The sequence below is a fragment of the Giraffa tippelskirchi genome, chromosome 6, assembly GCF_054371585.1.
Source record: "Giraffa tippelskirchi isolate mGirTip1 chromosome 6, T2T-mGirTip1v1.2.pri, whole genome shotgun sequence".
In the NCBI taxonomy this organism is placed as follows: domain Eukaryota; kingdom Metazoa; phylum Chordata; class Mammalia; order Artiodactyla; family Giraffidae; genus Giraffa; species Giraffa tippelskirchi.
In genome coordinates, this window is record NC_137280.1 from 5,324,048 (window position 1) to 5,347,898 (window position 23,851).

General features: G+C 38.0%; 1 protein-coding gene and 1 long non-coding RNA gene across 15 annotated transcripts in view; both read left to right on the plus strand.

Annotated features, from left to right (window-relative positions):
- Positions 1 to 23,851, plus strand: part of WWP1 (WW domain containing E3 ubiquitin protein ligase 1) — a 137,768-nt gene that overhangs the window by 57,317 nt on the left and 56,600 nt on the right. For 6 of the 14 annotated variants that reach the window (XR_014055759.1, XR_014055760.1, XM_081496791.1 and 3 more), the window contains 3 exons: positions 14,787 to 14,924; positions 15,016 to 15,082; positions 18,491 to 18,672. Coding sequence is in view for 11 of the 14 variants with exons in the window: in XM_081496791.1 (XP_081352917.1) it covers positions 14,787 to 14,924; positions 15,016 to 15,082; positions 18,491 to 18,672 (387 nt within the window). In the remaining 3 variants the exon portion in view is untranslated. Of the gene's footprint in view, positions 1 to 14,786; positions 14,925 to 15,015; positions 15,107 to 18,427; positions 18,673 to 21,460; positions 21,517 to 23,851 lie in introns of those variants that run through there. The other 8 variants (XM_081496793.1, XM_081496798.1, XM_081496794.1 and 5 more) reach the window with 4 other exon arrangements.
- LOC145508981 (uncharacterized) lies at positions 833 to 7,231 on the plus strand. The gene is made up of 2 exons (XR_014055765.1): positions 833 to 916; positions 2,610 to 7,231. It is a non-coding gene; the product is annotated as an uncharacterized LOC145508981 (long non-coding RNA).

Genomic DNA, 23,851 nt, shown 5'->3' on the forward strand with positions numbered 1-23,851 from the left:
TAATGATATATGAGGTGTATATATATATATATATATATGTATGTATATATATATATATATCTCAAACCTACTGTTTCTCTCAAACCTGCTATTCCTCAAACCTACTATTTGAGAGACATACTATCTCTCAAACCTTCTATTCCTATTGTTCCTACTTAACCTTCCTTTCAAACCTACTATTTCTTAAATTGCAAAGGAAAAATCTCTCTGTTGTCAAAGTTAAAGCCAGACACTAGTGGTAAGGATATATTTTAGTCAGTAATACACTGTTGCAATAAGGAAGAAGTTCCAGCTTGAGCTGAACTCATCGTCAATTTAGAAAGTGAAAGTGAAAGTCGCTCAGTTGTGTCCGAGTCTTTTTGACCTCATGGGCTATATAGTCCATGAAATTCTCCAGGCCAGAATATTGGAGTGGGTAGCTGTTTCCTTCACCAGTGGATCTTCCCAACCCAGGGATTGAACCCAGGTCGCCCGCATTACAGGTAGATTCTTTACCAGCTAAGCCACCAGGGAAGCCCAAGAACCCTGAAGTGGGTGGCCTATCCCTTCTCCAGCAGATCTTCCTGACCCAGGAGTCGAACCAGGGTCTCCTGCATTGCAGGCGGATTCTTTATCTACTGAGCTATCAGGGAAGCCCCTGGTATAAATCTTCAATTTATGTAGAGGTAATCGGGCATTTCAGAGGGAGACTAGGGGAGTAGAAAGAGGGGTGAGTGGAGGCCAAGTGGAGTCAGGGAAGTGAAAAATTAGGAAGAAATGATCAGTGTAAATGTGATTAGGCCAGCTTTCTCAGCTACTTAGAATTTTATTCTCCCACAAAGCCTGAGACCGCCTCCTTCCCTGATGATTACATTTCAGAGGAATAGCTTTCCGGACACACACACATCTTACAGGGACAAAGGGAGGATCCACCATGGTAAGCCCTTTCTAGTCAAACCTCTTGGAAAAGGTGGCCTATCACAGGTGTTGCCTGGAACAAACAGTAGATTCTTTCAAGGCAGGCTAGAGTCTAGAGTCTCCTTGAACTGTTAAAACTGTGTTACTGTTTGTTAAAGTCTTTTCATTTGGGGAAGAGTGGGGTGGATAAAATCTTTTGTGCTTGTATTTTTATAGCCAAGGTTGAGGCTTAGTCGAGAAGACAGCTCAGAGGAGCCTTACTTGAATTTGGGCAAGGAGAAAATGTTTGTCATTATATTCATGGGTGACCAGTGTAAGAGTAGGGTAGCTAATTCCTAGGTTGGACTGAATACAGAATTTCATTTTATATTTCAGTTTTGAAACTGTCAGAGCCACTTGAAACACTCCAGAAAGGAGTCAAATAGCTGCCTTTTAAACACTGGAATTACACACTGTTTTTTGTTTTTCATGGTGTTATTAGCTTTTATCAACAAAAGTATTTTGAAATCCATTAAGATCACTTCAAATTGAATATGTCCAAAATGATTTACAGTGAAAATTATTTCTTTACATTGAATGATAGAGAAACAAAGCAGAAGAATGTGTCATTTATTGTAGAAGACAGAGCATAGTCAAATTTATTAAAACATTTTGTTTTTAGCCTTATTTACTTGGTTAATGCTAGCTATTTGTTTAGTTTACTAAGTCTTAAGTTCTCCTTTTAAAATTCACTTAGTATCAGAACAATCTAAGATATTTTAAGCCAAGGATTTGAACAAACTATTTTTATTACTGGTGATACATGTGTTTCTAGTCTTAAGAAAGATTTTTAGAATTGAAATTACTTGGTGGAAGGGAAAATAGTATTAAGCCTCCTAGCTATGCATGGCTGTCTAGTTGCTTTCCTTAAAACTTAAAATAATTTGTACATAAAATGTAGCATATGAGAGTGCCCATTTGGAAATATTTGCCATACTAATAGATAAAAAAGATGAATATTTTTCTTACCAGAACATTTCTTTAACTTTTAATTAAGTCAGATGTTTATTGATCAATCCTATTTCATCATTTGTGATTGTCATTTTCTTACTACTTTTTTTTTGCTGGCTTGTTCCTTTAATTCCTCACCAATTTGTGAAAGCTCTTTTTTTCTCCTAGCTAATCATTTACCTCCTTATTTTTTGTTCCCAGTTTTTATTTATAGAAGTTTAATATTATTTCACTCATTGAAGTTTATTCATTTTCTATTATTACTAAGCTCAAAGAATCTCTTCCAGTACCTATATTTAATAATTATCCATTTTCTTCCACATTTTAGCTTTATTTTTGCTTTAATTTTTTTTCACAAATTCGGAAATTTATTTTGTTACATAATAGGAGATAGGAACCTAGCACACTAGCTGATAGTATGATGTGATGGAAAGACTTAGAATTCAAAAAACCTGGTTATTCTTGGGACTGTTCTTATAAGCTTTTGTAACCTAATGCACTCATTCTTTTCTAAAATCCTGTTATCCTATTTATGTATATGTTAGCCAGCTTCCAAAGTGGCCCTTATATATTCCTATCTTCTATTTCATACATTTCTGTAGTCCCCTCTCACAGTGAAACAGAGATGGTCAGTGTGAAAAATAGAATATGCAGAAGTAATGGTATATGACCTCCAAGACTTGCTCAGTGAAGAGATTTCAGCTTTTTCTCTGGTCTCTTAGACGACTCACTCCAGGAAACAAGTCACCATTGTGAAGACTGTCGACAGGTCCGTGCAGGGGCCCAAGTGGAGAGGGAACTGAGGCGGCTTCACCAATGCCAGCTCGTCAGCTCTGTGTATGCGTCACCTTTTAGGCAGTTTCCCACTCCTCCCAAATTCCTGGCCCACAAAAACTATGAACAGTATTGAGTGGCTGTTGTTATTTTAAGTGACTGAATTTTAAGATAATTTGTTTCTTTGCAACAGATAATACTGTATGCAAGCAGTTTTAAAAAACAGCTTCAGAATGTGACTGTGAGCTCCTGTTTAATTCTGTAAAATGCTGTGAAGACCAGGATTTTTGAAGATCTCTTGTTTTCTCTGGTACAGAAAGAGTATATATGTTTTTGACAAGTCCATGGTGAAAGACTGTTCTTTTGCCCAGTCAAAACTAAGGAAGAGGACTTCCTGGTGCTACAGCGGATGGGAATCCACCTGGCACTGCAGGAGACACGGGTTATATCCTTGTGGATGGATCCCACATGCCATGGAGCAGCTAAGCCCCTGCACCAGCCCTTGTGCCACAGCTCCTGATGCCTGTGCACCCTGGAGTCCACATGCCGCAACTACCGAGCCTGCGTGCTGCAGCTGCTAAAGCCTGAGGGCCTGGGGCCTGTGCTCCATCACTGGGGAAGCCCACACACCACAAGGAAGGGTAGTCTCTGCTCGCCATGACCAGAGAAAGCCCGAGTGCAGCAGTGAGGACCCAGCGCAGCCAATAAGTGAATAAAACTAAGACAGTGTCGAGGAGGTGGGAAAAAAAGTCAGCCACTGCCTTGCAAGTTTCCTGAGGACAGCCCTATCTTAATACTTGATTTTAAACTTTATTAAGCACCTACCTTTTGTCAAATACTGAGGACACACCACTAAATCAGATCTCTGCTCTCTTGGAGACTTCAGTTCAGTTGGGGAGGTGGACTCCCACTCCCATTTCTGGTGGTAAATCTATTGAAGGAAATAAGTGAAGTGATGGGAAGGAAGAGGCCTGCTTTAGGCTGATCCAGGTTTATCCTGCTTTCCCAGAGTGCAGTTTCTGACACACACCATGCATTCACATACTGAATGAACAAATATGTTGGAGTTGGTTTATTTATACAATAATGGAATAATACTCTCATATTCCACCCCCCACACACACACACATAGGGAGAATTATTTATGTGATGGTTCTCCCAGTTTAATGACTCATAAATGTTATATCCCAGTCTTCCTTGTTTAGAATTGTGAAAGGCTCAATGTTGCAAAGAACCTTCCTCTGCAGAACAATTAGGTCCTGAATAGGGCGGCTTTCTATGGTTTTGATGAGTTTTGCAAAGAGGCAAGGGTGGTCTGCAAGGCCCTTCTTCGGAAAAAAAAAGGCAAAGAAAACTGAAGAGCTACAGTTACATTAGTGGATGATGCTGAGCAGTTTTGACTGACAGCCTGCTGGGGAGCTGAGCTTGGACTCCTGTAGTAGGGTGTCTTCACACCACTGACAGAGTAAAAAACGGAACCTGCCTGTACTAAAGCCCAAAGATTACCCTTACATTAAGATCAGAAAATGAACTCACCATCAAAGATTACAAATTATAAAAAGCCACCCATAAGCAGAGGTTGGCAAACATTTTCTCCAGAGGACCAGATGGTAAATATTTAGTCTTTGCAGGTCATATAATCTCTCTTGCACCTATTTAGCTCTTCCGTTGTAGTGGGGAAGCAGCCATTGAAAATATGTACATGAATGAACATGGCTGTGTTCAAATAAAACCTTATTTACAAAAACAGGTAATAGGCCAGATTTGGCCAATGGTGTATAGTTTCCTGAGCCCTGGATTAGAGGGTGGAGTAGAGGAGATATTTTAAGAGATAATGGCTGTAGGGTTTTTGAACACTGATGAAAAATCCATGATTCATGATATTCAGAGCAAGATGATAAAGAGGAAGTCATGCTTTCATCGAAGTGAAATACGTGACACCAAAGACCAAAAAAGCAGCTGTGGAGCAAAATGGGTCATTTGTGAAGATTTATAAATTAGACTTAACATAATTAACAGTAGTAGGATAAGACAGTAGAAAAATATCTTCAAAGAGTTGAGAGATATTATCGATACTAAGTGGGCATACCCAGGAAATCTTTCAAGGATGAGAATCCAAACATTTACAGGTTTAAAAAAAAAAAAGGTGAGAGAAGGAGAACAAGATGATGGAGGAGTAGGTGGACTTGGAGTACATCTCTCTCCACAGATACATCAGGAATACGCCTTCAGACAGGGAAGTGCATACAGAACACCAGCTCAGAGCAGACAGGAGTAACTGACCAGTGGAAAAGAATATATAGAACCACGCAAAACTCGGTAGGATGAAGGAACTAGGGGGAAAAACAAGAGTGTTAGTAGGACTGGACGTGCCCTTGGTGGGTTGGGGAACTGAAGCAGGGGTCCGATCCCCACATCGGGGCAATTGTCTGAGTCAGAGGAGAGGCATTTAGGCTGAGAGTGAAACAGCTGAATCTATGGCAGCCTAAATGGAATGAGAATCAGACAGTCCTTGCCGCAGCCAAACATACCCCAGACAGGGATGCAGGTCCCCTAAAAGGCACAGCAGCTGGGAGCTGGAGTTTAGGGGATTGTGGAGCAATCCCAGAGTGATGGCTGCTGTTGACTGTGGAGAGATGGATTGAGGGGATGTGAAGGAGGAGTTTGTGGTGGGAAATGCCTGTGGAGGAAAGCTGGGCAGCCACGGAAGCAAGGTGATACTGCTGAGTCATGCATAGGGGGTGGAGCCATCACCATAGCCTCTCTCTCCCCACAGGCCAGCATCAGCAGCTGAACAATAGAGAGGCTGGCCCATCAGATGCCTGACACAATGAGCTGCAGAGTAGGACCCCACCCAGGGTGCCCCTTTAAGTGACTGATGCACCGATCTACAGAGAAGGACCCCAGCCAGGGGGGCCCCTCTAAGTGCCTGAACGGGCAGAACTATGGAGAAAACTAGCCAAAGAGGCCTTCTGATCACCAGCTACAAGAGGTTCGAAAAAAGGCTCTGGTAGAGCCATAACTCTTGCAGTGGAGACAGTCCGTATCCCTGCACACTTGGCACTGCCAGAGGTCCGTGACCCAAGCAGCTGCGCCACCGTCATGCTCAGCCCTCACTGGGGCAGAGCTGCCACAGGCAAAAAAGTCTTGTATCTGTGCACGCGGAGTTGCTTCGGTCCTGTCCAACTCTGTGATCCTGTAGACCGTGGCCTGCCAGGCTTCTCTGTCAGGGGGTTCTCCAGGCAAGAATACTGGAGTGTATTGGCCAATACTGGTTGCCATACCTTTCTAGAGCATTATATTTCCTGCTGCCCTGGCCACCAATTCCCCCGACTACCTGGTGCTGCCAGAACCCCTGTGACCCAAGCAGCTGCACCACCTCCACACCTGGCCCTCACTGGGGCAAACCCAAGTCCTCCAGGGCAGCCTCAAGAGCAAACCCCAGTGGATGACCCACATAAACAAATAAAAGGTGGAAATAAAACTACAATTGAAACCCAGGGGTAGTGTAGCTAAGGAAGAAGACCCAAAACCTTCCCACCAGCTGCACAAGCTGCAGATTAAATCCACATGATCAACTAGGCAAACTCTGTGTCTATGGATATTATATAAAAGGAAATTGAGAGCCCTCACAAAAGAAAACGCACTAGTTCTGATAGCTGCCGACACTGGAGGCAAGAACACATGGGAGTAGAACCAGATTAGAATCTGGGCGGCCCCCACAGCAGGTCCAGAGATCAGCACAGTGTTGGAGGGCATCCTAGGGAGGTGAGGTGGACTGACTCCCAGCAGTGACTCAGGAAAAACATTCATTATTCTTATGTTTTGACTTGTTCTGTAGTTTCTTTTGGATTGGTTTTTCTTTTTGCCTTTTATTCCCCCTCTGTTGTTGTTGTCGATTTTACTGGCAATATGAAATCCAGTTAAGTTTTTGGGCTTTTTTTTTTTTTTTTCCCTCCGTCACATTTTTTATTGTTGTTATAAACCTCTGCTTCTATGTTGGGCTTTTGCAGTTCTGTGGAGTTTTCCTTTTTTTTTTATTTTAATCTTCCTTTCTCTTTTTTTAACTTTTAATTTTTTAAACCTGTTATTATTTTTTCTACACTTATTCCTTTGTTTGCTTTCCCTACTGTTCTTTTCCCCTTTCAGTTAATCTTTAGCATATATAAATCTTCTTTATCTACCTGTATCTAACTTTACATATCTATTCTTTCTTTTCTTTCTCCCCTTTCCTCTCATCATTTGTTTGTTTTATTTTCATTGCTTCATTCCCCAATTGGCACCTTGCTTTAGTTTTGTTTTCCAGCTTGTGCTTTAGTTAATTTTGTTCTGGTAGATATAACTTTTGGTTTCCTTTGTTCACTGGGTCAAACTGTTGTACTTTAATTTTGTTGGACTGTTTTTTGCTTATGGGAGTATATGTATATGTGTATATTCAGCCACACTTTTTATTGTTATAAATCTCGCCTCTACGCTGGGCTTTCCTGAAGTTCTGTGGAGTTTTCCTTTTTTCTTCCATTTTTTTTGTTTTCTTTTTTTTATACGTTTAATTAAAAAATTTTTTAAAACCTATTATATTTTTTCTACACTTATTCCTTTGTTTGTGTTTCCTGTTGTTCTTTTCCCCTTGCGGTTAATCTTTAATGTATATAAATCTTTATCTACCTCTTTAAATTTGCATATCTATTCTTTCTTTCTTTTCTTTCTTTCCTTTACTCTCAACATATTTGTTAGTTTTGTTTTCATTGCTTTATTCCCCACTTGACACCTTGCTTTAGTTTTGTTTTCCAGTTTGTGCTTTAGTTAGTTTTGTTCTTACCTGATAAATATAATTTTTTATTTCCTTTGTTCGCTGGGTCAGTCTACTGTACTTTATTTTTGCTGGACTGTTTTGACTTTGCTCATGGGTGTATATGTATATTCCATTATTTACTTATTATTTGCCTGATTTTTAACTGCCGTTTGTCTGGGGTTCACCTTTGGTTTCTCGTTTTTGAGTATTTGTTTTAATCTCACTTAATGTCATAACAGACCATTCGTGGAATCTTCATTCCTGACCAGAGATCAAGCCCTGAGCCTTTGGAGTGGGAGCACTGACTCCATGACCCTAGACTGCCAGAGAACTAACCCTAAGGAGTATCAAATAGTGAGAACTCACACAAATGAAACCACTTGAATACAAGACCTGGCGTCACCCAAACACCAGTAGCACCCTGTGCAGGATGCCTCACCTAAACAACAAACAAAACAAAAATATAAACCCAAACATCAGCAGACAGGATGACCACCGCACTCAGCTGTGCCCATCAGAGGAAAAACAAACAAACAAAAACTCAGCACAAACCTCACCCTATACAAGCTTACACAAACCACTGGACCAAACTTAGAAGGGCAGAAACCAAAAGGAAGAAAGAATTCAACCTTCTTCAAGGAAAGAATTCAGCTTTCCTTGAAGCCTGGGAAAAGGAGCCCTCAAACACAGTAAGTTAAAAAAAATAACGAAAAGGCAGAGAAATACTACGCAAATGAAGGAACAAACTAGAAACACAGAAGTCCAAATAAATGAAGAGGAAATAGGCAAACTACCTGAAAAAGAATTCAGAATAACAATAGTACAGATGATCAAAAACCTTGAAAACAAAATGGAGAAAATGCAAGAATCAATTAACAAAGACCTAGAAGAGTTAAAGAATAAACATACAGAGACAAACGGCACAATTACTAAAATTAAAAATACTCTGCTGCTGCTGCTACGTTGCTTCAGTCGTGTCCGACTCTGTGCGACCCCACAGACGGCAGCCCACCAGGCTCCCCCGTCCCTGGGATTCTCCAGGCAAGAACACTGGAGTGGGCTGCCATTTCCTTCTCCAAAAAATACTCTAGAAGGAATCAATAGCAGAATGTGTGAAGCAGAAGAATGAATCAGTGAGCTGGAAGATAAAATGGTGGAAATAACTTCTGAAGAGCAGAATAAAGTAAAAAGAATGAAAAGAACTGAGGATAGTCTCAGAGACCTCTGGGACAATATCAAACGTACCAGCATTTGAATAATAGGGGTCCCAGAAGAAGAAGAGAAAAAGAAAGGGTATGAGAAAATTTTTTGAAGAGATTATAGTTGAAAAGTTTTCCAACATGGAGAAGGAAATATAGTCAATCAAGCCCAAGAGGTGCAGAGTCCCATACAGGATAAACCCAAGGGGAAACATGCCAAGACACATACTAATCAACCTAACAAAGACTAAACACAAAGAAAGAATATTAAAAGCAGCAAGGGAGAAGCAACAAGTAACAAACAAGGGAAACCACATATGCTTAACAGCTGATCTTTCAGCAGAAACTCTGCAGGCCAGAAGGGGATGTCAGGATATATTTAAAGTACTGAAAGGAAAAAATCTACAACCAAGATTACTGTACCTGGCAAAGATCTCATTCAAAATTGATGGAGAAATAAAAACAAAACAAAAACTTTTCAGACAAGCAAAAGTTAAGAGAATTCAGTACCACCAAACGAGCTTTACAACAAATGTTAAAGGGGCTTATATAGTCAAGAAATACAAGAGAAGAAAAAAGATCTACAAAATCAACCCCAAACAATTAAGAAAATGGCAATAGGAACATATATATCAATAATTACTTTAAATGTAAATGGATTAAATGCTCCAACCAAAAGACACAGACTGGCTGAATGGATACAAAAACAAGACCTCTACATATGCTGTCTACAAGAAACCCACGTCAGACCTAAAGATGTGTATAGACTGAAAGTGAGAGGATGGAAAAATATATTCCATGCAAATGGGAAGCAAAAGCTGCAGTAGCAATCCTCGTATCAGACAAAATAGACCTTAAAATGAAGATTACAAGAGATTAGGAAGGACACTACATAATGATCAAAGGATCAATCCAAGAGGAAGACATAACAATTGTAAACATCTATGCACCCAACATAGGAGCACCTCAATACATAAGACAAACACTAACAGACATAAAAGGAGAAATTGACAGTAACACAATAATAGTAGGAGATTTTAACACGCCACTCACACCAAAGGACAGATCATCAAATCAGAAAATTAATAAGGAAACACAAGTCTTAAATGATACATTAGATGAGATGGATCTCATTGATATCTTCAGGACATTCCATCCAAGTGCAGAAGAATACACCTTCTCAAGTGCACATCGAACATTCTCCCAGATAGACCACATCTTGTGTCACAAATCAGACCTCAGTAAATTTAAGAAAACTGAAATCATATCAAGCATCTTCTCAGACCACAATGCTATGAGACTAGATATCAGTAACAAGAAAAAACCTATAAGAAACAGAAACACATGGAGATTAAACAACATGTTTCTAAATAACCAACAGGTTACTGAAGAAATCAAAAGGGAAATCAATAAATTTCCAGAAACAAAACAATGAAAACATGACAACTCAAAACCTATAGGATGCAGCAAAAGCAGTTCTAAGAGGGAAGTTTATAGCAATACAATCCTACCTCAAGAAACAAGAAAAACATCAAATAGACAGCCTAACTTTACACCTAAAATAACTGGAAAAAGAAGAACAAAAAACTCCAGAATTAGTAGATGGAAATAAATCATAAATATCCGAGCAGAAATAAAAAAGTAATGAACGAAGCAGTAGTAAAGATTAATAAAACTTAAAGCTGGTTCTTTGAGAAGATAAGCAAAAGTCACAAGCTTTTAGCTAGACTCATCAAGAAAAAAAGAGAAAAGAATCAAATCAACAAAATTAGAAATGAAAAAGGAGAGGTTACACTAGACAATGCAGAAATAAAAAGGATTTTAAGAGACTATTATGAACAGCTATATGGTAATAAAATAGATAATCTGGAAGAAATGGACAGATTCTTAGAAAAGTTCAATCTTCCAGGAAGAAATAGAAATTATCAACAACGCAATTGCAAGCACTGAAATTGAAGCTGTGATCAAAAATCTCCCAAAAAGCAAAAGCCCAGGACCAGATGGCTTCACAGGAGAATTCTATCAAACATTTAAAGAAGAGCTAATGCCTATCCTTCTTAAACTGTTCAAAAAAATTGCAGAGGAAGGAACACTTCCAAACGCTTTTTATGAGGCTACCATCATCCTGATACCAAAACCAGACAAAGACAACACCAAAAAAGAAAACTATATAGGCAGTATCACTGATGAACATAGATGCAAAAATCATCAACACAATTTTAGCAAACAGAATTTAGCAACACATCAAATAGCTCATACACAGTGATCAAGTTGGGTTTATTCCAGGGATGCAAGGATTCTTCAATATACGCAAATCAAATCAGTGTGATACACCATATTAACAAATTGAAAGATAAAAACCATATGATAATCTCAATAGATGCGGAAAAAGCCTGTGACAAAATTCAGCATCCACTTATTAAAACTCTTCAAAAAATGGGCATAGAAGAAATCTACCTCAACATAGTAAAGGCCATATATGATAGGCCTACAGCAAGCATTATTCTCAATGGTGAAAAACTGAAAGCATTTCCCTCTAAGATCAGGAACAAGACAAGGGTGTCCACGTTTGCCATTATTATTCAACATAGTTCTGGAAGTCCTAGCTACAGCAATCAGAGAAGAAAAAGAAATAAAAGGAGTCCAGATCAGAAAAGAAGTAAAGCTCTGACTGTTTGCAGATGACATGATGCTCTACATAGATAACCCTAAAGATAGTATTAGAAAATTACTAGAGCTAATCAGTGAATTTAGGAAAGTTGCAGAATAGAAAATCAATGCACAGAAATCACTTGCATTTCTCAAAAATCAGAGAAATTAAGGAATCAATCCCACTCACCATTTCAACAAAAAGAATTAAATATCTAGGAATAAACTTACCTAAGGAGACAAAAGAACTGTACACAAAAAATTGTAAGACACTAATGAAAAAAGTCAAAGATGACATAAACAGATGAAGAGATTTTCCATGTTCCTGGGTGGGAAGAATCAATACTGTGAAAATGACTGTACTACCAAATGCAATCTACAGATTCTATGTGATCTCTATCAAATTACAAATGGCATTTTCCCCAGAACTAGAACAAAAAATTTCACAATTCATATGGAAACACAATAAGACCCTGAATAGCCAAAGCAGTCTTGAGAAAGAAGAATGGAGCTGGAGGAATCAACCTTCCTGACTTCAGATTATACTACAAAGCTACAGTCATCAAGACAGTATGCTACTGGCACAAAACAGAAATATAGACCAATGGAACAAGATAGAAAGCCCAGAAATAAACTCATGCACCTATGGGTACCTTATTTTTGATGAAGGAGGAAAGAATATACAATGGGGCAAAGATAGCCTCTTCGGTGCTGGGAAAACTGGACAGCTACATGTAAAAGAATGAAATTAGAATACTTCCTAACACGATACACAAAGGTAAACTGAGAATGGATTAAAGACCTAAATGTAAGACCAGAAACTATAAAATTCTTAGAGGAAAACATAGGCAGAATACTCAATGATGTAAATCAAAGCAAGATCCTCTATGACCCACCTCCTAGAGTAACAGAAATAAAAACAAAAGTAAACAAGTGGGACCTGATTAAACTTAAAAGCTTTTGTGCAGCAAAGGAAACTATAAGCAAGGTGAAAAGACAACCCTCAGAAAGGGAGAAAATAATAGCCAATGAAACAACTGACAAAAGATTAATTTCCAAAATATACAAGCAGCTCATACAACTCAATACCAGAAAAACAATCAACCCAGTCAAAAAGTGGGGAAAAGACCTAAACAGACATTTCTCCGAAGAAGACATGCAGATGGCTAACAAACACATGAAAAGATGCTCAACATTGCTCATTATTAGAGAAATGCAAATCAAAACTACAAAGAGTTATCACCTCACACTGGTCAGAATGGCCATCATCAAAAAGTCTAAAAACAATAAATGCTGGAGAGGGTGTGGAGAAAAGGGAACGCTCTTGCACTGTTGATGGGAATGTAAATTGATACAGCCACTATGAAGAACAGCATGGAGCTTTCTTGAAAACTAGGAATAAGATCACTGAATGACCCAGCAATCCCACTCCTAGGCATATACCCTGAGGAGACCAAAATTGAAAAAGACACATGCATCCACTGTTCATTGAAGCACTATTTACAGCAGCTAGAGCATGGAAGCAACCTAGGTGCCCACTGACAGATGAACGGATAAAGAAGTCGTGGTGCATATACCCAGTGGAATATTACTCAGCCATAAAAAGGAGTGCATTTGAATCAGTTCTAATGAGATGGATGAACCTAGAATCTATTATAGAGTGAAGTAAGTCAGAAAAAGAAAGATAAATATCGTATTCTAATGCCTATATACAGAATCTAGAAAAATGATACTGAAGAATTTATTTACAGGGCAACAGTGGAGAAACAGAGAATAGACTTATGGACGTGGGGAGAGGGGAGGAGAGGGTGAGATGTATGGAGAGAGTAACATGGAAATTTACATTACCGTATGTAAAATAGATAGCCAGCGGGAATTTGCTGTATGACTCAGGGAACTCTAACAGGGGCTCTGTATCAGCCTACAGCGGTGGGAGGGGAAGGGAGATGGGAGGGAGGTTCAAGAGGGAGAGGGTATGTATATATCTATGGTTGATTCATTTTGAGGTTTGACAGAAAACAACAAAATTCTGTGAAGCAATTATCTTTCAATAAAAAATAATTTTTTAAAAAAGTGTTTTCCATCAAGAGACTCACTTTAAAGGGATTTTGAAAGGCTTTTTTTAAAAAAATGTTACTGAAGTATAGTTGATTTACAGTGCTGTGTTAGTTTCAGGTGTACAGCAAAGTGAATACATATACATATATCCACTCTTTTCTAGATTCTTTTCACACAAAGGCCATTATGGAGTGAAAGGCTATTAAGAATCTACTTAGCTAAATATTTTAGGAATGAGAGCTAAGCCTCCAAATTGCAGATGAATGAAATAGGATGGTGGTCAGTAGCTTTCTTCAGATATAGTTTGTTAGAATCTAGATGCAACTGAATTCATGCTTTTGCAGGGTTGGGTTTTTTCCTTGGTACTTTAAAATTTCCTCTAGTTTTTCTGTTTTATCAATGTTGATTTTGTGATTTGAAATGGAAATGTGGTTTATGTGGGTGAAAATGGTTGAAGTAGGTCTTCTACAAGGCTTTCTGTATTACATGGTCCTTATTTTTTTTGCAAAGAATTCCTGTGTAATGATTAGTGGTTCCAGATTTTTGTTTGTCTTATCTTGGATAATTAAAGTGTTTGTGCTAGATATTTGATAAATGGGAAAAAAATCATGTTAAATATAGGAGGAATCAAAGTCAAGGATATAATCTAATAAAAATTATGTTTGGATTTTAAAAATGAAGATCAGATTGAAGTAACTGGATTTGTTTTGCATAATAAATGAATCACTAATACTTTTGATATATATTCTGTGAGAAGAAGTTAAAGCAAAATAACTTTGCATTTAGTAAGAATTAGATATCCTGATAATAAGAATCAATATTTGGCCTTATATGAAAAATAAGTAGTAAACTGTTACCATTTGTTAAGCATGTACTGTGTGTCAGACGTGGTGCTAGGAATTTTCTCTGTGACTTTGCATTTGGACCTTATGACAGTTCCTAGTTTGATGCGTTTATAATCTCCATTTTGTGATGAGGAAACTGAGGCTTTAAGTAATTTGACTACTTAAACTACAGCTAGAAGTCTCTGAACTGGAATCAGGAACCCTCTTGAGTCTCCTGCAGAAATTTTGCCTTAACCATAAGTCTTACCTTGTACTATGGGCCATAGAGCAAGTTTGGGACATTATTGCGCTTGTTAACTTGATATCTTTGTATTTTCTCTGAACGTTATACTGTGCAAAGGGACGATTAGAGATGATCCCAAAAGTATGTGGTGAAAGGAAACGGGGTTACTCATCTGGTAACTGAAAGGAAGTGATCCTGGTGTGGTACAGAAGGGCCTACAGATAAAAACACAATTCCTTTCACACATAGCCATCAAGCACTAAATTAGAGTCATTGTTGATATATAGCTTTGATTTCTGAAACATATTTTTGTATATAACAAAAGCTTTTAAATTAGTTTTTCTTTTCCCCCCTCTTAGTGGAAAAAGTGAAAGAACAATTAAAGCTTTCGTTGGAAACCAAGAATGGTGTCGTGCAAACTGGTGAATTAACAGTTGTGCTTGATGGACTGGTGATTGAGCAAGAAAATATGACAAACGGCAGCTCATCTCCAGCCAGTAAGCTAACTTTGGGTTTTTAAAATTTGAAGGAAAAAAAAAATCAAGAAGTATATAAAAAAACCTAGTGTCTTTCTTTTTTGTCATTCAGTAGAAGTACAGCAAAATGGTGATGCCTTACATGAAGACAGAGAATCTTCAGCAAGGACAACCACCAGGTAGCATGTTTTATTTTGGTGTTTGTGGCAAAGTAACACCACATTTCCCATATGTGAAGTTTTTAACCTTCATTTAGAGCTTGCCATAGACTTTAAAAGCTTATATCTAAACATATTATTTGGTTGAATTCTTATCAAAGTGGTTAAAAAAAAAACAGCTGTAATGAGATATATTATTGGAGTAAAGTGTATATCTCAGTGGTTTTTAGGTTAGCAGAGTTGGGTAACCGTCACCAGTGTTCAGTTATTTCAGAACATTCTCTTCACCCTCAAAAAGACTCTATACCCAGGGGCATTTTCTCTCCACCCCTCTTTTTTCCCAGCTCCTGCCAGCCACTTACCTTCTGTCTCAGTGGATTTGCCTCTTCTGGCCATTTCTTGTAAACGGTGTCATAAAATATATGACCTTCTGTCACTGACTTTTACATAGCATATGATTCATCCATGCTGTAGGAAGTGTCAGAACTTCATTCTTTTTTTTTTTTAATTGGAAATGGCTCTTAGAAATTTGTATTTAGGCATATTTTATCAGTAAATAGAGTCAGGTGATGTGGAAAAATGGTTATCTCACTGTTGTCTGAGTTGGCAGCTTCCTATAACCGCTACAAGATAGATATTGCACTGATTGTGGCCTCTGCTTAGAGATCACCCTGCCATCTCAGCAACTCCCATAGATTCACATTTGATGACAATTAATGGAGACTTTCTATTTGAAATAATTTGAATTAGAATAAAAGCACGTAATAGATCAATTATAATGGAATGAACATGTGAAAGTACATTGCTGTGAAATACATTTGAAAAATCATTCTGGTATATGACAAAGTGTGACTTTTATTAATCTACAGTTACTAGTATTGCTACTAAATTGCTGTGAAATGATCTTCACAGAGCCCTTGAACAGATTAGTGTGTCTTCTGAATGTATATTTGGCTTAAATTAATGTATTCATTTAGTATCCACATGATAATTCACATTAAGAAAATTCAGAACTGAAAAGTGAAAGTCATTCAGTCGTGTCCAACTCTTTGTGACCCCATGGACTATACAGTCTATGGAATTCTCCAGGACAGAATCCTGGAGTGGGTAGCCTTTTCCTTGCTCCAGGGGATCTTCCCAACCCAAGGATCGAACCCAGGTCTCCCACATTGCAGGTGAATTCTTTACCAGCTCAGCCACAAGGGAAGCCCAAGAATACTGGAGTGGCTAGCTATGCTTTCTCCAGTGGGTCTTCCCGACCCGAGATTCAAACTGAAAGGATACAGCAGTTAGGTAGATTAGAATGCACTAGTGTGTATGTGCGTGTGCATATATATATATATATATATATATGTATGTGTGTATATGTATCAAAAATTATAATTTTTGAAATGAAATTTTAGATGGTTAAAGGAGCTTGAATCACTACCAACCTAAAGCCTAATGTTATTTATTACATAGCAATACATTTTGAATCAAAGATTAGTTCTACAGAACCAGGAGAACTTGAGTTGCATTCTTTTACTCTGCCTCCCAGGTCACTAATCCTTGCTGAGTGGCTTTGGGAAGGGTGTACAAATCAGATTCACTTGAGAGAAATTTCAAAGTTTTGTGTGCTTGCTAAGTTGATTCAGTCGTGTCTGACTCTGTGTGACCCTATGGACTGTAGCCTGCCAGCCTCCTCTGTCCATGGGGATTCTCTAGGCAAGAATACTGGAGTGGGTTGACATGCCCTCATTCCAGGAGATCTTCTCGACCCAGGGATCGAACCCAGGTCTCTTACGTCTCCTCCTGCATTGGCAGGCGGGTTCTTGACCACCTGTGCCACCTGGGAAGCCCTTTCAAAGCTTTACCTGTCCGAAGTTCCTGAACACATCTCATTCCAAATATGTAGGTGACAAGGGAAAGTGTTGTTAATTCGTCCAGGTACTTACTGAGTGCCTCTTTGGGGCCAGGCGCTAGGAATACTAGTCCTGCTCCTGTGGGATTTTCATTCTGGCAGGATAGAGGTAGAGATAGTGATAAGAACTATGAAGTCATCAAAGCACAGGACAGGATGACAGGAATGTAAAGGAACCCTTTGTAAAGAGAAATGTCACGGAGTCATCTCTGGAAGTGCCATTCAAGCTACAATTAAAAGGCCGAAAATGTGCCATCCATGCAGAGATTTGAGGGAAGAGCATTCCAGGCAGAGGAATAGCAAGTAAAAAAGGACACTGATTCCTTCTGGTTAATTTTTGTTCTGTGTGCATGCTCGTGTGTGCTCAGTCCTGTCTGACTCTTTGTGACCCTATGAACTGTGGCCCACCAGATTCCCCTGCCCAGGGGATGTTTCAGGCAAGACCACTGGAGTGGGTTGCCGTTTCCTCCTCCAGGGAATCTTGCCAACCGAGGGATCAAAACCATGTCTGTTACATCTCCTGCATTGCAGGCAGATTCTTTACCACTGAGCCATTGGAGAAGCCCTTTTGCTCTGCAGAGTCTTCTAACTCTAGAATATATTTAAGCTTTCTTTGATAGTCTTGTAAGTCATTATAATTTTACTCCCTGTATCTAATAATATGTAATAAACATTTGAAGATTTTCATATAAAATTGATATACTAATGTATCTATTGCAAGGTAGGCAAGGAACAGCTTGGAGAGAAATAGATCAGAGAGATAGATGAGGTGGGGCAGGACTGAGATGTGCTCTGATTTATGTATTTTTTTTTTTTAATTAAAAAAAAATTAAGGCTGCTCTGTGGAGAAGACGTATAGGGTTACCAGTATATTTGGGAAAGTTCTCCTGGTTACTTACGTGATATTGCCTAACTCCCTGCCAATAAAATTTAAAATGTTTGATTTTGTAATTGTAGACATATTTATTTATTTGCAGCAATGAATATACTGTAAATTCTTCTAACTCTGGAATATAATATTTAGCTTTCTCTGATCATCATGTACTCATTATTTTAGTACTGGTAATAGCTTGTGATCAATATTGTAAGACGTTTTTGGTCTTTTCAGTACTCACAGTTTGGAATTGATTTTTATAAGTTTCAGACCTTTTTGAATATATTTCCAGACATTTAAAAAATAAATCTAATATTCTTAGACTTAAATATTTAAAATATACAATTTGATCATTGCTTTGAGGTACTGAATTCATTTTGACAGTATGATTATATATCTCAATATACATTTACTGTGTGGATACACTTAGAACTGAAAGTAATTTAAACTTTAAGTATGTAATAAAATGTAAAAAATAAAATGTTTAAAAAAAGTAGTCAAGATATCTCTTATTCATTACTCATTATACCTGTCATTTTGCTTCAGTGTTAAGAACTTGGTAAATGTTCTTAACAAAACTTCTGATGAAAAGTTATATGATTGTTTTTAATTCATTGAAGTAAGATATCTTTTTTGTTTGTTTGTTTTTTTGAAGGTTGGCTGCTGAAGGTACTGATGGGATAGATAATCATGTACCTACAAACACTGTAGTGCAAAACTCATGCTGTTCATATGTAGTTAATGGGGATAACACACCATCTCCATCTCAGGTTGCTGCCAGACCCAAAAACACACCAGCTCCAAAACCACTCACATCTGAGCCTGCCAATGACACTGGTAAGCATGGTTACTTGCAACACATTGTTTAAATGAAAACTAAATTTTGTGTATCTGTATGTATACTTTTCTTATTGTACAATCTTTCTTAATCTTTAGTTTTGTAAAAGGAATTTGAAGATTACACCACCTGAATTTTTTTTATAATTTGAATTTTCCTAGATTATTTAGGAAGATATTCCAAAAATACATTATAATAGCACATTTCACTAAGCAAGTACAAGTACTTGCATGATAGTTAATCTTCGGCTTTACGCTACCAAAAAGATACTATTTACAATGTAGACTGTATTTCTAAAAGCACTTTGGGAATTCATAGATTTGTTGGTGATGAATGATTCCTTTAACCATTTTGGTTAAACGGTTCTTTTTTTCAGACAGATATTTACTGCTTGGCACGTAACTTAGTAGAAAAATGTATTGTGAGGTGATACAGCACTCTGAAAATTTTCTGTTTTCTAAGGGGAAGTGTTCTACGATTATAGAAGGACTGTCTATGGAAGAATTTTTTTCTGTAATCCTGTTTTTCAGTGGATTCAGCTGTAATATTCGTAAATCGCTCTTTGTTTGATCTTTATAAATTAACTCTTTCAGATGAATTTCTTGAAACGCAAACATCTTAGGACTTCTTAAGATTACTGGTGTATGTCTTGAGGCTCAAGTTGGCATCCTGTCTTTTGATCCCAGAGCCTGTATTCTTTCCCTCATCTGTTGATGGGATTATTCAAAAGTAGAAACCTATAAGGAAGTCATTATATGACAGTAGCTGGGGATGGGTTTACAGAGAAGACTGTCGTATATTTATACTGAAGGTTGGGAAAATATCTACTGTGCATGTTGTTAAGTTTTTATAAACGTGGGAACTGACGTGGTTTTCTGAAAATGTAATTTATTAATGCTGCTCTTTTTTTATAAAAAAGATAGGCTTAAACATCCTAAGTCCTCACAATAAGTTGACACTTTCATTATTAATTTAAGGTGTCTGGAAAATGAGAGAAAATAAACACAGATGACTAGTCTGAAATGAGTGAACAGGGTGCATTTGTTTTCTGATTCTGGTATGCTTTCTAGTAAGTACATTTGTGTCAGATTTATTCGCAAAGAGATAAAGGAACAAATTAAGAACAGACCAGTTAAAACAGTTCCCATTGGGAATTCCATGGTGGTCCAGTGGTCAGGATTCGGCACGTTCACTGCCGGGGCCAGGCTGAGGTTTAACTGTTTGGGGAACTAAGATCCCACAAGCCTCAAGGTGCAGCCAGAAAGCCCCTCCCAAAACAAAAAATAAGAACACCAGCTTTTATGCCTAATGTTCTACCTTATGGATCTATATGAAAAAGCATCATAATGTGATCAGCATCCTTGCAAATTCCAAGAGAGTAAATACAGTAGTGAGTTTCATAGAACTCTGCTTATATTATGGATCCTAAATTAAATTTATAGTTTTAAAAAATAGTCTGGGAAAATAAGTGTGGGAAGGACCACCCGTGTATATGGGTGACCACCAAACAATCACCCATAGAAAAATAGTTTATATTAGTACTAGAGTTCTTAATAATAAAACATAAATCCAGTGTGTTTGACCTATAGATTTGTAGATTATCAAATAATTACCTATATTTACCCATACCAAAAATGACACACAAACTAGATATCCACCCATAAAGAAATTTAAATTGTAAACATTGTAACTCCCTTGAGAACACTCTGAAGAGGTTGTAAAAATAAAAATACCCTTATGTGACCAGACTTGATTTGTTATATGGGATTATCATTAGATTCATTAGAGTGGTAGATCCAATTCCGTTATTTCTGTAAGTAATTAGACATCAGGACTAATTACTGAGTCTGTTCTTTTTTCATGAGAAGTATAAGAATTTTGAATGCTCATTTTAGAAAGGCTTCTACAATCATTCTATTTCATTTTTGTCATCACCTTCCAGTTATAAGTGTATGGAATTTGGAGATTTAGCTCTTCTTCCTAAAATATTTAGTTGTTAGAATACATTGGCCAGAGTATCTATTGACCACTAGATAGTTGCATGTTTGGGCTTGTGGGCTTATTCAGATGTTGTTGCAAAAGAGAGGACTCTCTGAGTTCCCCCTTGTTGTAGAATCTCCAGTTTATATTCTACTTCTAATTTTGTACTTTATAGACTGTTAATGTTGGGAACAGATTTGTCTTCTCTTGGAGACAATTGAACATTCTTCTCTTATCCTTGCCTGAAATTTCAAGATGAAAGTGAAACACACACACGAGGGACTAGAAATGAAGGCTCCATTGTAAATAATTCCCATACACTCTCAGTAATTGCAAGGGAGCCCAGGACGATCAGGAGAACAGCTAATATTCGTGCTACACATGTTCCAAACACCATATACCTGCTGATCGATACAGCTCTCAGGATAACTCTCTGCATGTTCCACACTGTGTATCCGTTGATTGATACAACTCTCAGGGTGACTCTCTGAAATAGGCACCAGTGTTTTCCTCCTGAAGGAACTGAGGCCCAGAGATCCCAGCTGGTAGAGGAGCTGTCATCGACACCCATCTCTGTGGTTCTCTCCTCTCCGCTCTCCTGTTCATTTAGGTGTGTGTGATTTCTATAGTGTCTCAATGTGGGGCTGTTCATCTTTTATACCTTTGATAAACTTCAAATAATGTTCCCCCAGTCAGCTTAGTGATTGTGTTTGCATGTCCTTTGACACATGACAAAACAATCCAACTGCCCTCATTCCATTGGCTGGTTTACAAAGGCTTCTGGAACCTGCTCTCTTGGTAGAAACCACTGTACCAGTGTCTTCTGTATGATCTGTCATCCCTCAGTAGGTGGATGAATTCAGGTATTTTTTTCAAGGCGTAGTCTTCTTTAAGGTGTTGGTGTAAAAATAGAATTCTTTTTTCTGTAATCAAGAACTTTAAAAATCAGTTTTCATTGTTGGACTGGTGATGGAGTGGAGTGTGCATATTGTGTGTGTAACGTATTACATGTTTTTGATATATTACCTGTGATTCCAAAATCCTAAAATCTTTAAAACCAAAAGTTTTTGGTAAACTCATTTGGTGGCAGAATGACTAGGACTAACTTGAAGGTATTTATCATTTTTTCTGCTTAGTATGAGTCGCCTTCTGTTTCACTCCAGAAATGATGCTGTGTTTAACTACAGTGTCTAGCCCCCAGTCTGGCTTGATATTAGTGTAATAGATAATATATGTGCCATACTACCTTTCTGCATTCCAAAGTTATGAATTCTGGAACACACTTGGCTCTTAAGAATTTCAGATGAGGGGTTGTGGGCCTGGAACTGCAGATAAATGATCTCTTTTCACCAAAGACAGTATCGTACATGAGGGCTTTGGAGGGGAGGGCATTTTCCCTTGTCCTCTACCTGTTCTTTTGAGTCTTAAGAAGATCCATTTCCTGAGTTTAGTTGGTAAATACTGATAGTTATTTTAAGCTAAAGTGGGAAGCAGTCATGATTGGAAAGATTAGATTTGGTTTCTAACCGGACTGCATTCCAGTCCTATCTCTGTCGAACACTTTAACCATGGTTCACTCGTGTCCCACTCTTTGCAGCCCCATGGACTGCAGCACACCAGGCTTCCCTGTCCTTCACTATCTCCCGAAGTTTGCTGAAACTCACGTCCATTGAATCGGTGATGCCATCCAACCATCTCATCCTCTGTCATCCCCTTCTCCTCCCGCCTTCAATCTTTCCCAGCATCAGGATCTTTTCAAATGAGTCAGTTCTTTGCATCAGGTGGCCAAAGTATTGGAGCTTCAGCATCAGCATCAGTCCTTCCAATGAATATTCAGGACTGATTTCCTTTAAGATTGACTGGTTTGATCTCCTTTCTGTCCAAGAGACTCTCAAGATTCTTTTCCAGTACCACAGTCAGAGAGCATCAGTTCTTCGGCACTCAGCCTTCTTTATGGTCCAACTCACACATCCATACATAAGTACTAGAAAAACCATAGCTTTGGTTTTTCTATATGGACCTTTGTTGGCAAAGTAATGTCTTTGGTTTTTAATACACTGTCTAGGGTTGTCATAGCTTTTCTTCCCAGGAGCAAGTATCTTTTAATTTCATGGCTGTAGTCACTCTCCGCAGTGTTTTTGGAGCCCAAGAAAAGAAAGTCCATCACTGTTTTCATTTTTTTTCCCCCATCTATTTGCCATAAAGTGATAGGACCCAATGCCACAATCTTAGTTTTTTGAATATTGAGTTTTAAGCCAGCCTTTTCACTCTCCTCTTTCACCTTCTTCAAGAGTCTCTTTAGTTCCTCTTCTCTTTCTGCTATGAGGGTGGTATCATCTGCATATCTGAGGTTGTTGATACTTCTTCCAACAGCCTTGATTCCAGCTTGTGATTCATCCAGCCAGGCATTTCACATGATGTACTCGCGTATAAGCATGTGACCTTGGACGAATTTAGCATTGTAAAAACTTACATTCTCCACTTATAAAAAGATACAAATACTTAATAATACCTTACAGGATTGTTTCAAAGGTTAAATGAGATAAATTTAAAACATCTACCGTGTTTCTAGGACAGTGGTATTTAAGAAAAATATTATTTTCTTCTTTACTTTTCCCCCTTGCCCTTAGCTTCTAGAAGAAATGACTTTTTCTAATGTATCATTATTGTTTTATTAATAAAATAGAGCTCAGTATGGTAAGGCAGAACTAACCGATTTCACAAATTTATTAGACTTTTGCTTTTAGTTTTTTATTTTGAAATACAGATTCACAAAATGTTACCAGGAAATGTACAGGGAGGTTCCATGTTCCCTTCATTGGCTTCCCTGAATGTTAATGTCTTGTATAACTGTAGTACAGTATGAAAATGAGGAAATTGACATTGACACAGTCCACATTTCACCGGTTATACCTGCAGAGTGTGTGTTTGTGTGTGTGTGTGTGTGTGTTTGCAGTTTTGTCATGTGTGGCTTCAAGTAACCAGCACTGCAGTCAAGACACGGGGCTGCATCATCACCAAAGGCTCCCTTGTGCTCCACCTCCTTTAAAGCCACAGCCACTTTCAGGTGTGAATTGTAAAGAAATTTAGTGTATGTATATATACAAGCAGTTTTCCATGACATACTTTTTAAAAGGGGCGGAAATGACACTAGGTACTTCAGTATTTCCTCCTTTTCCTGCTTTCTTTGGCTGAATT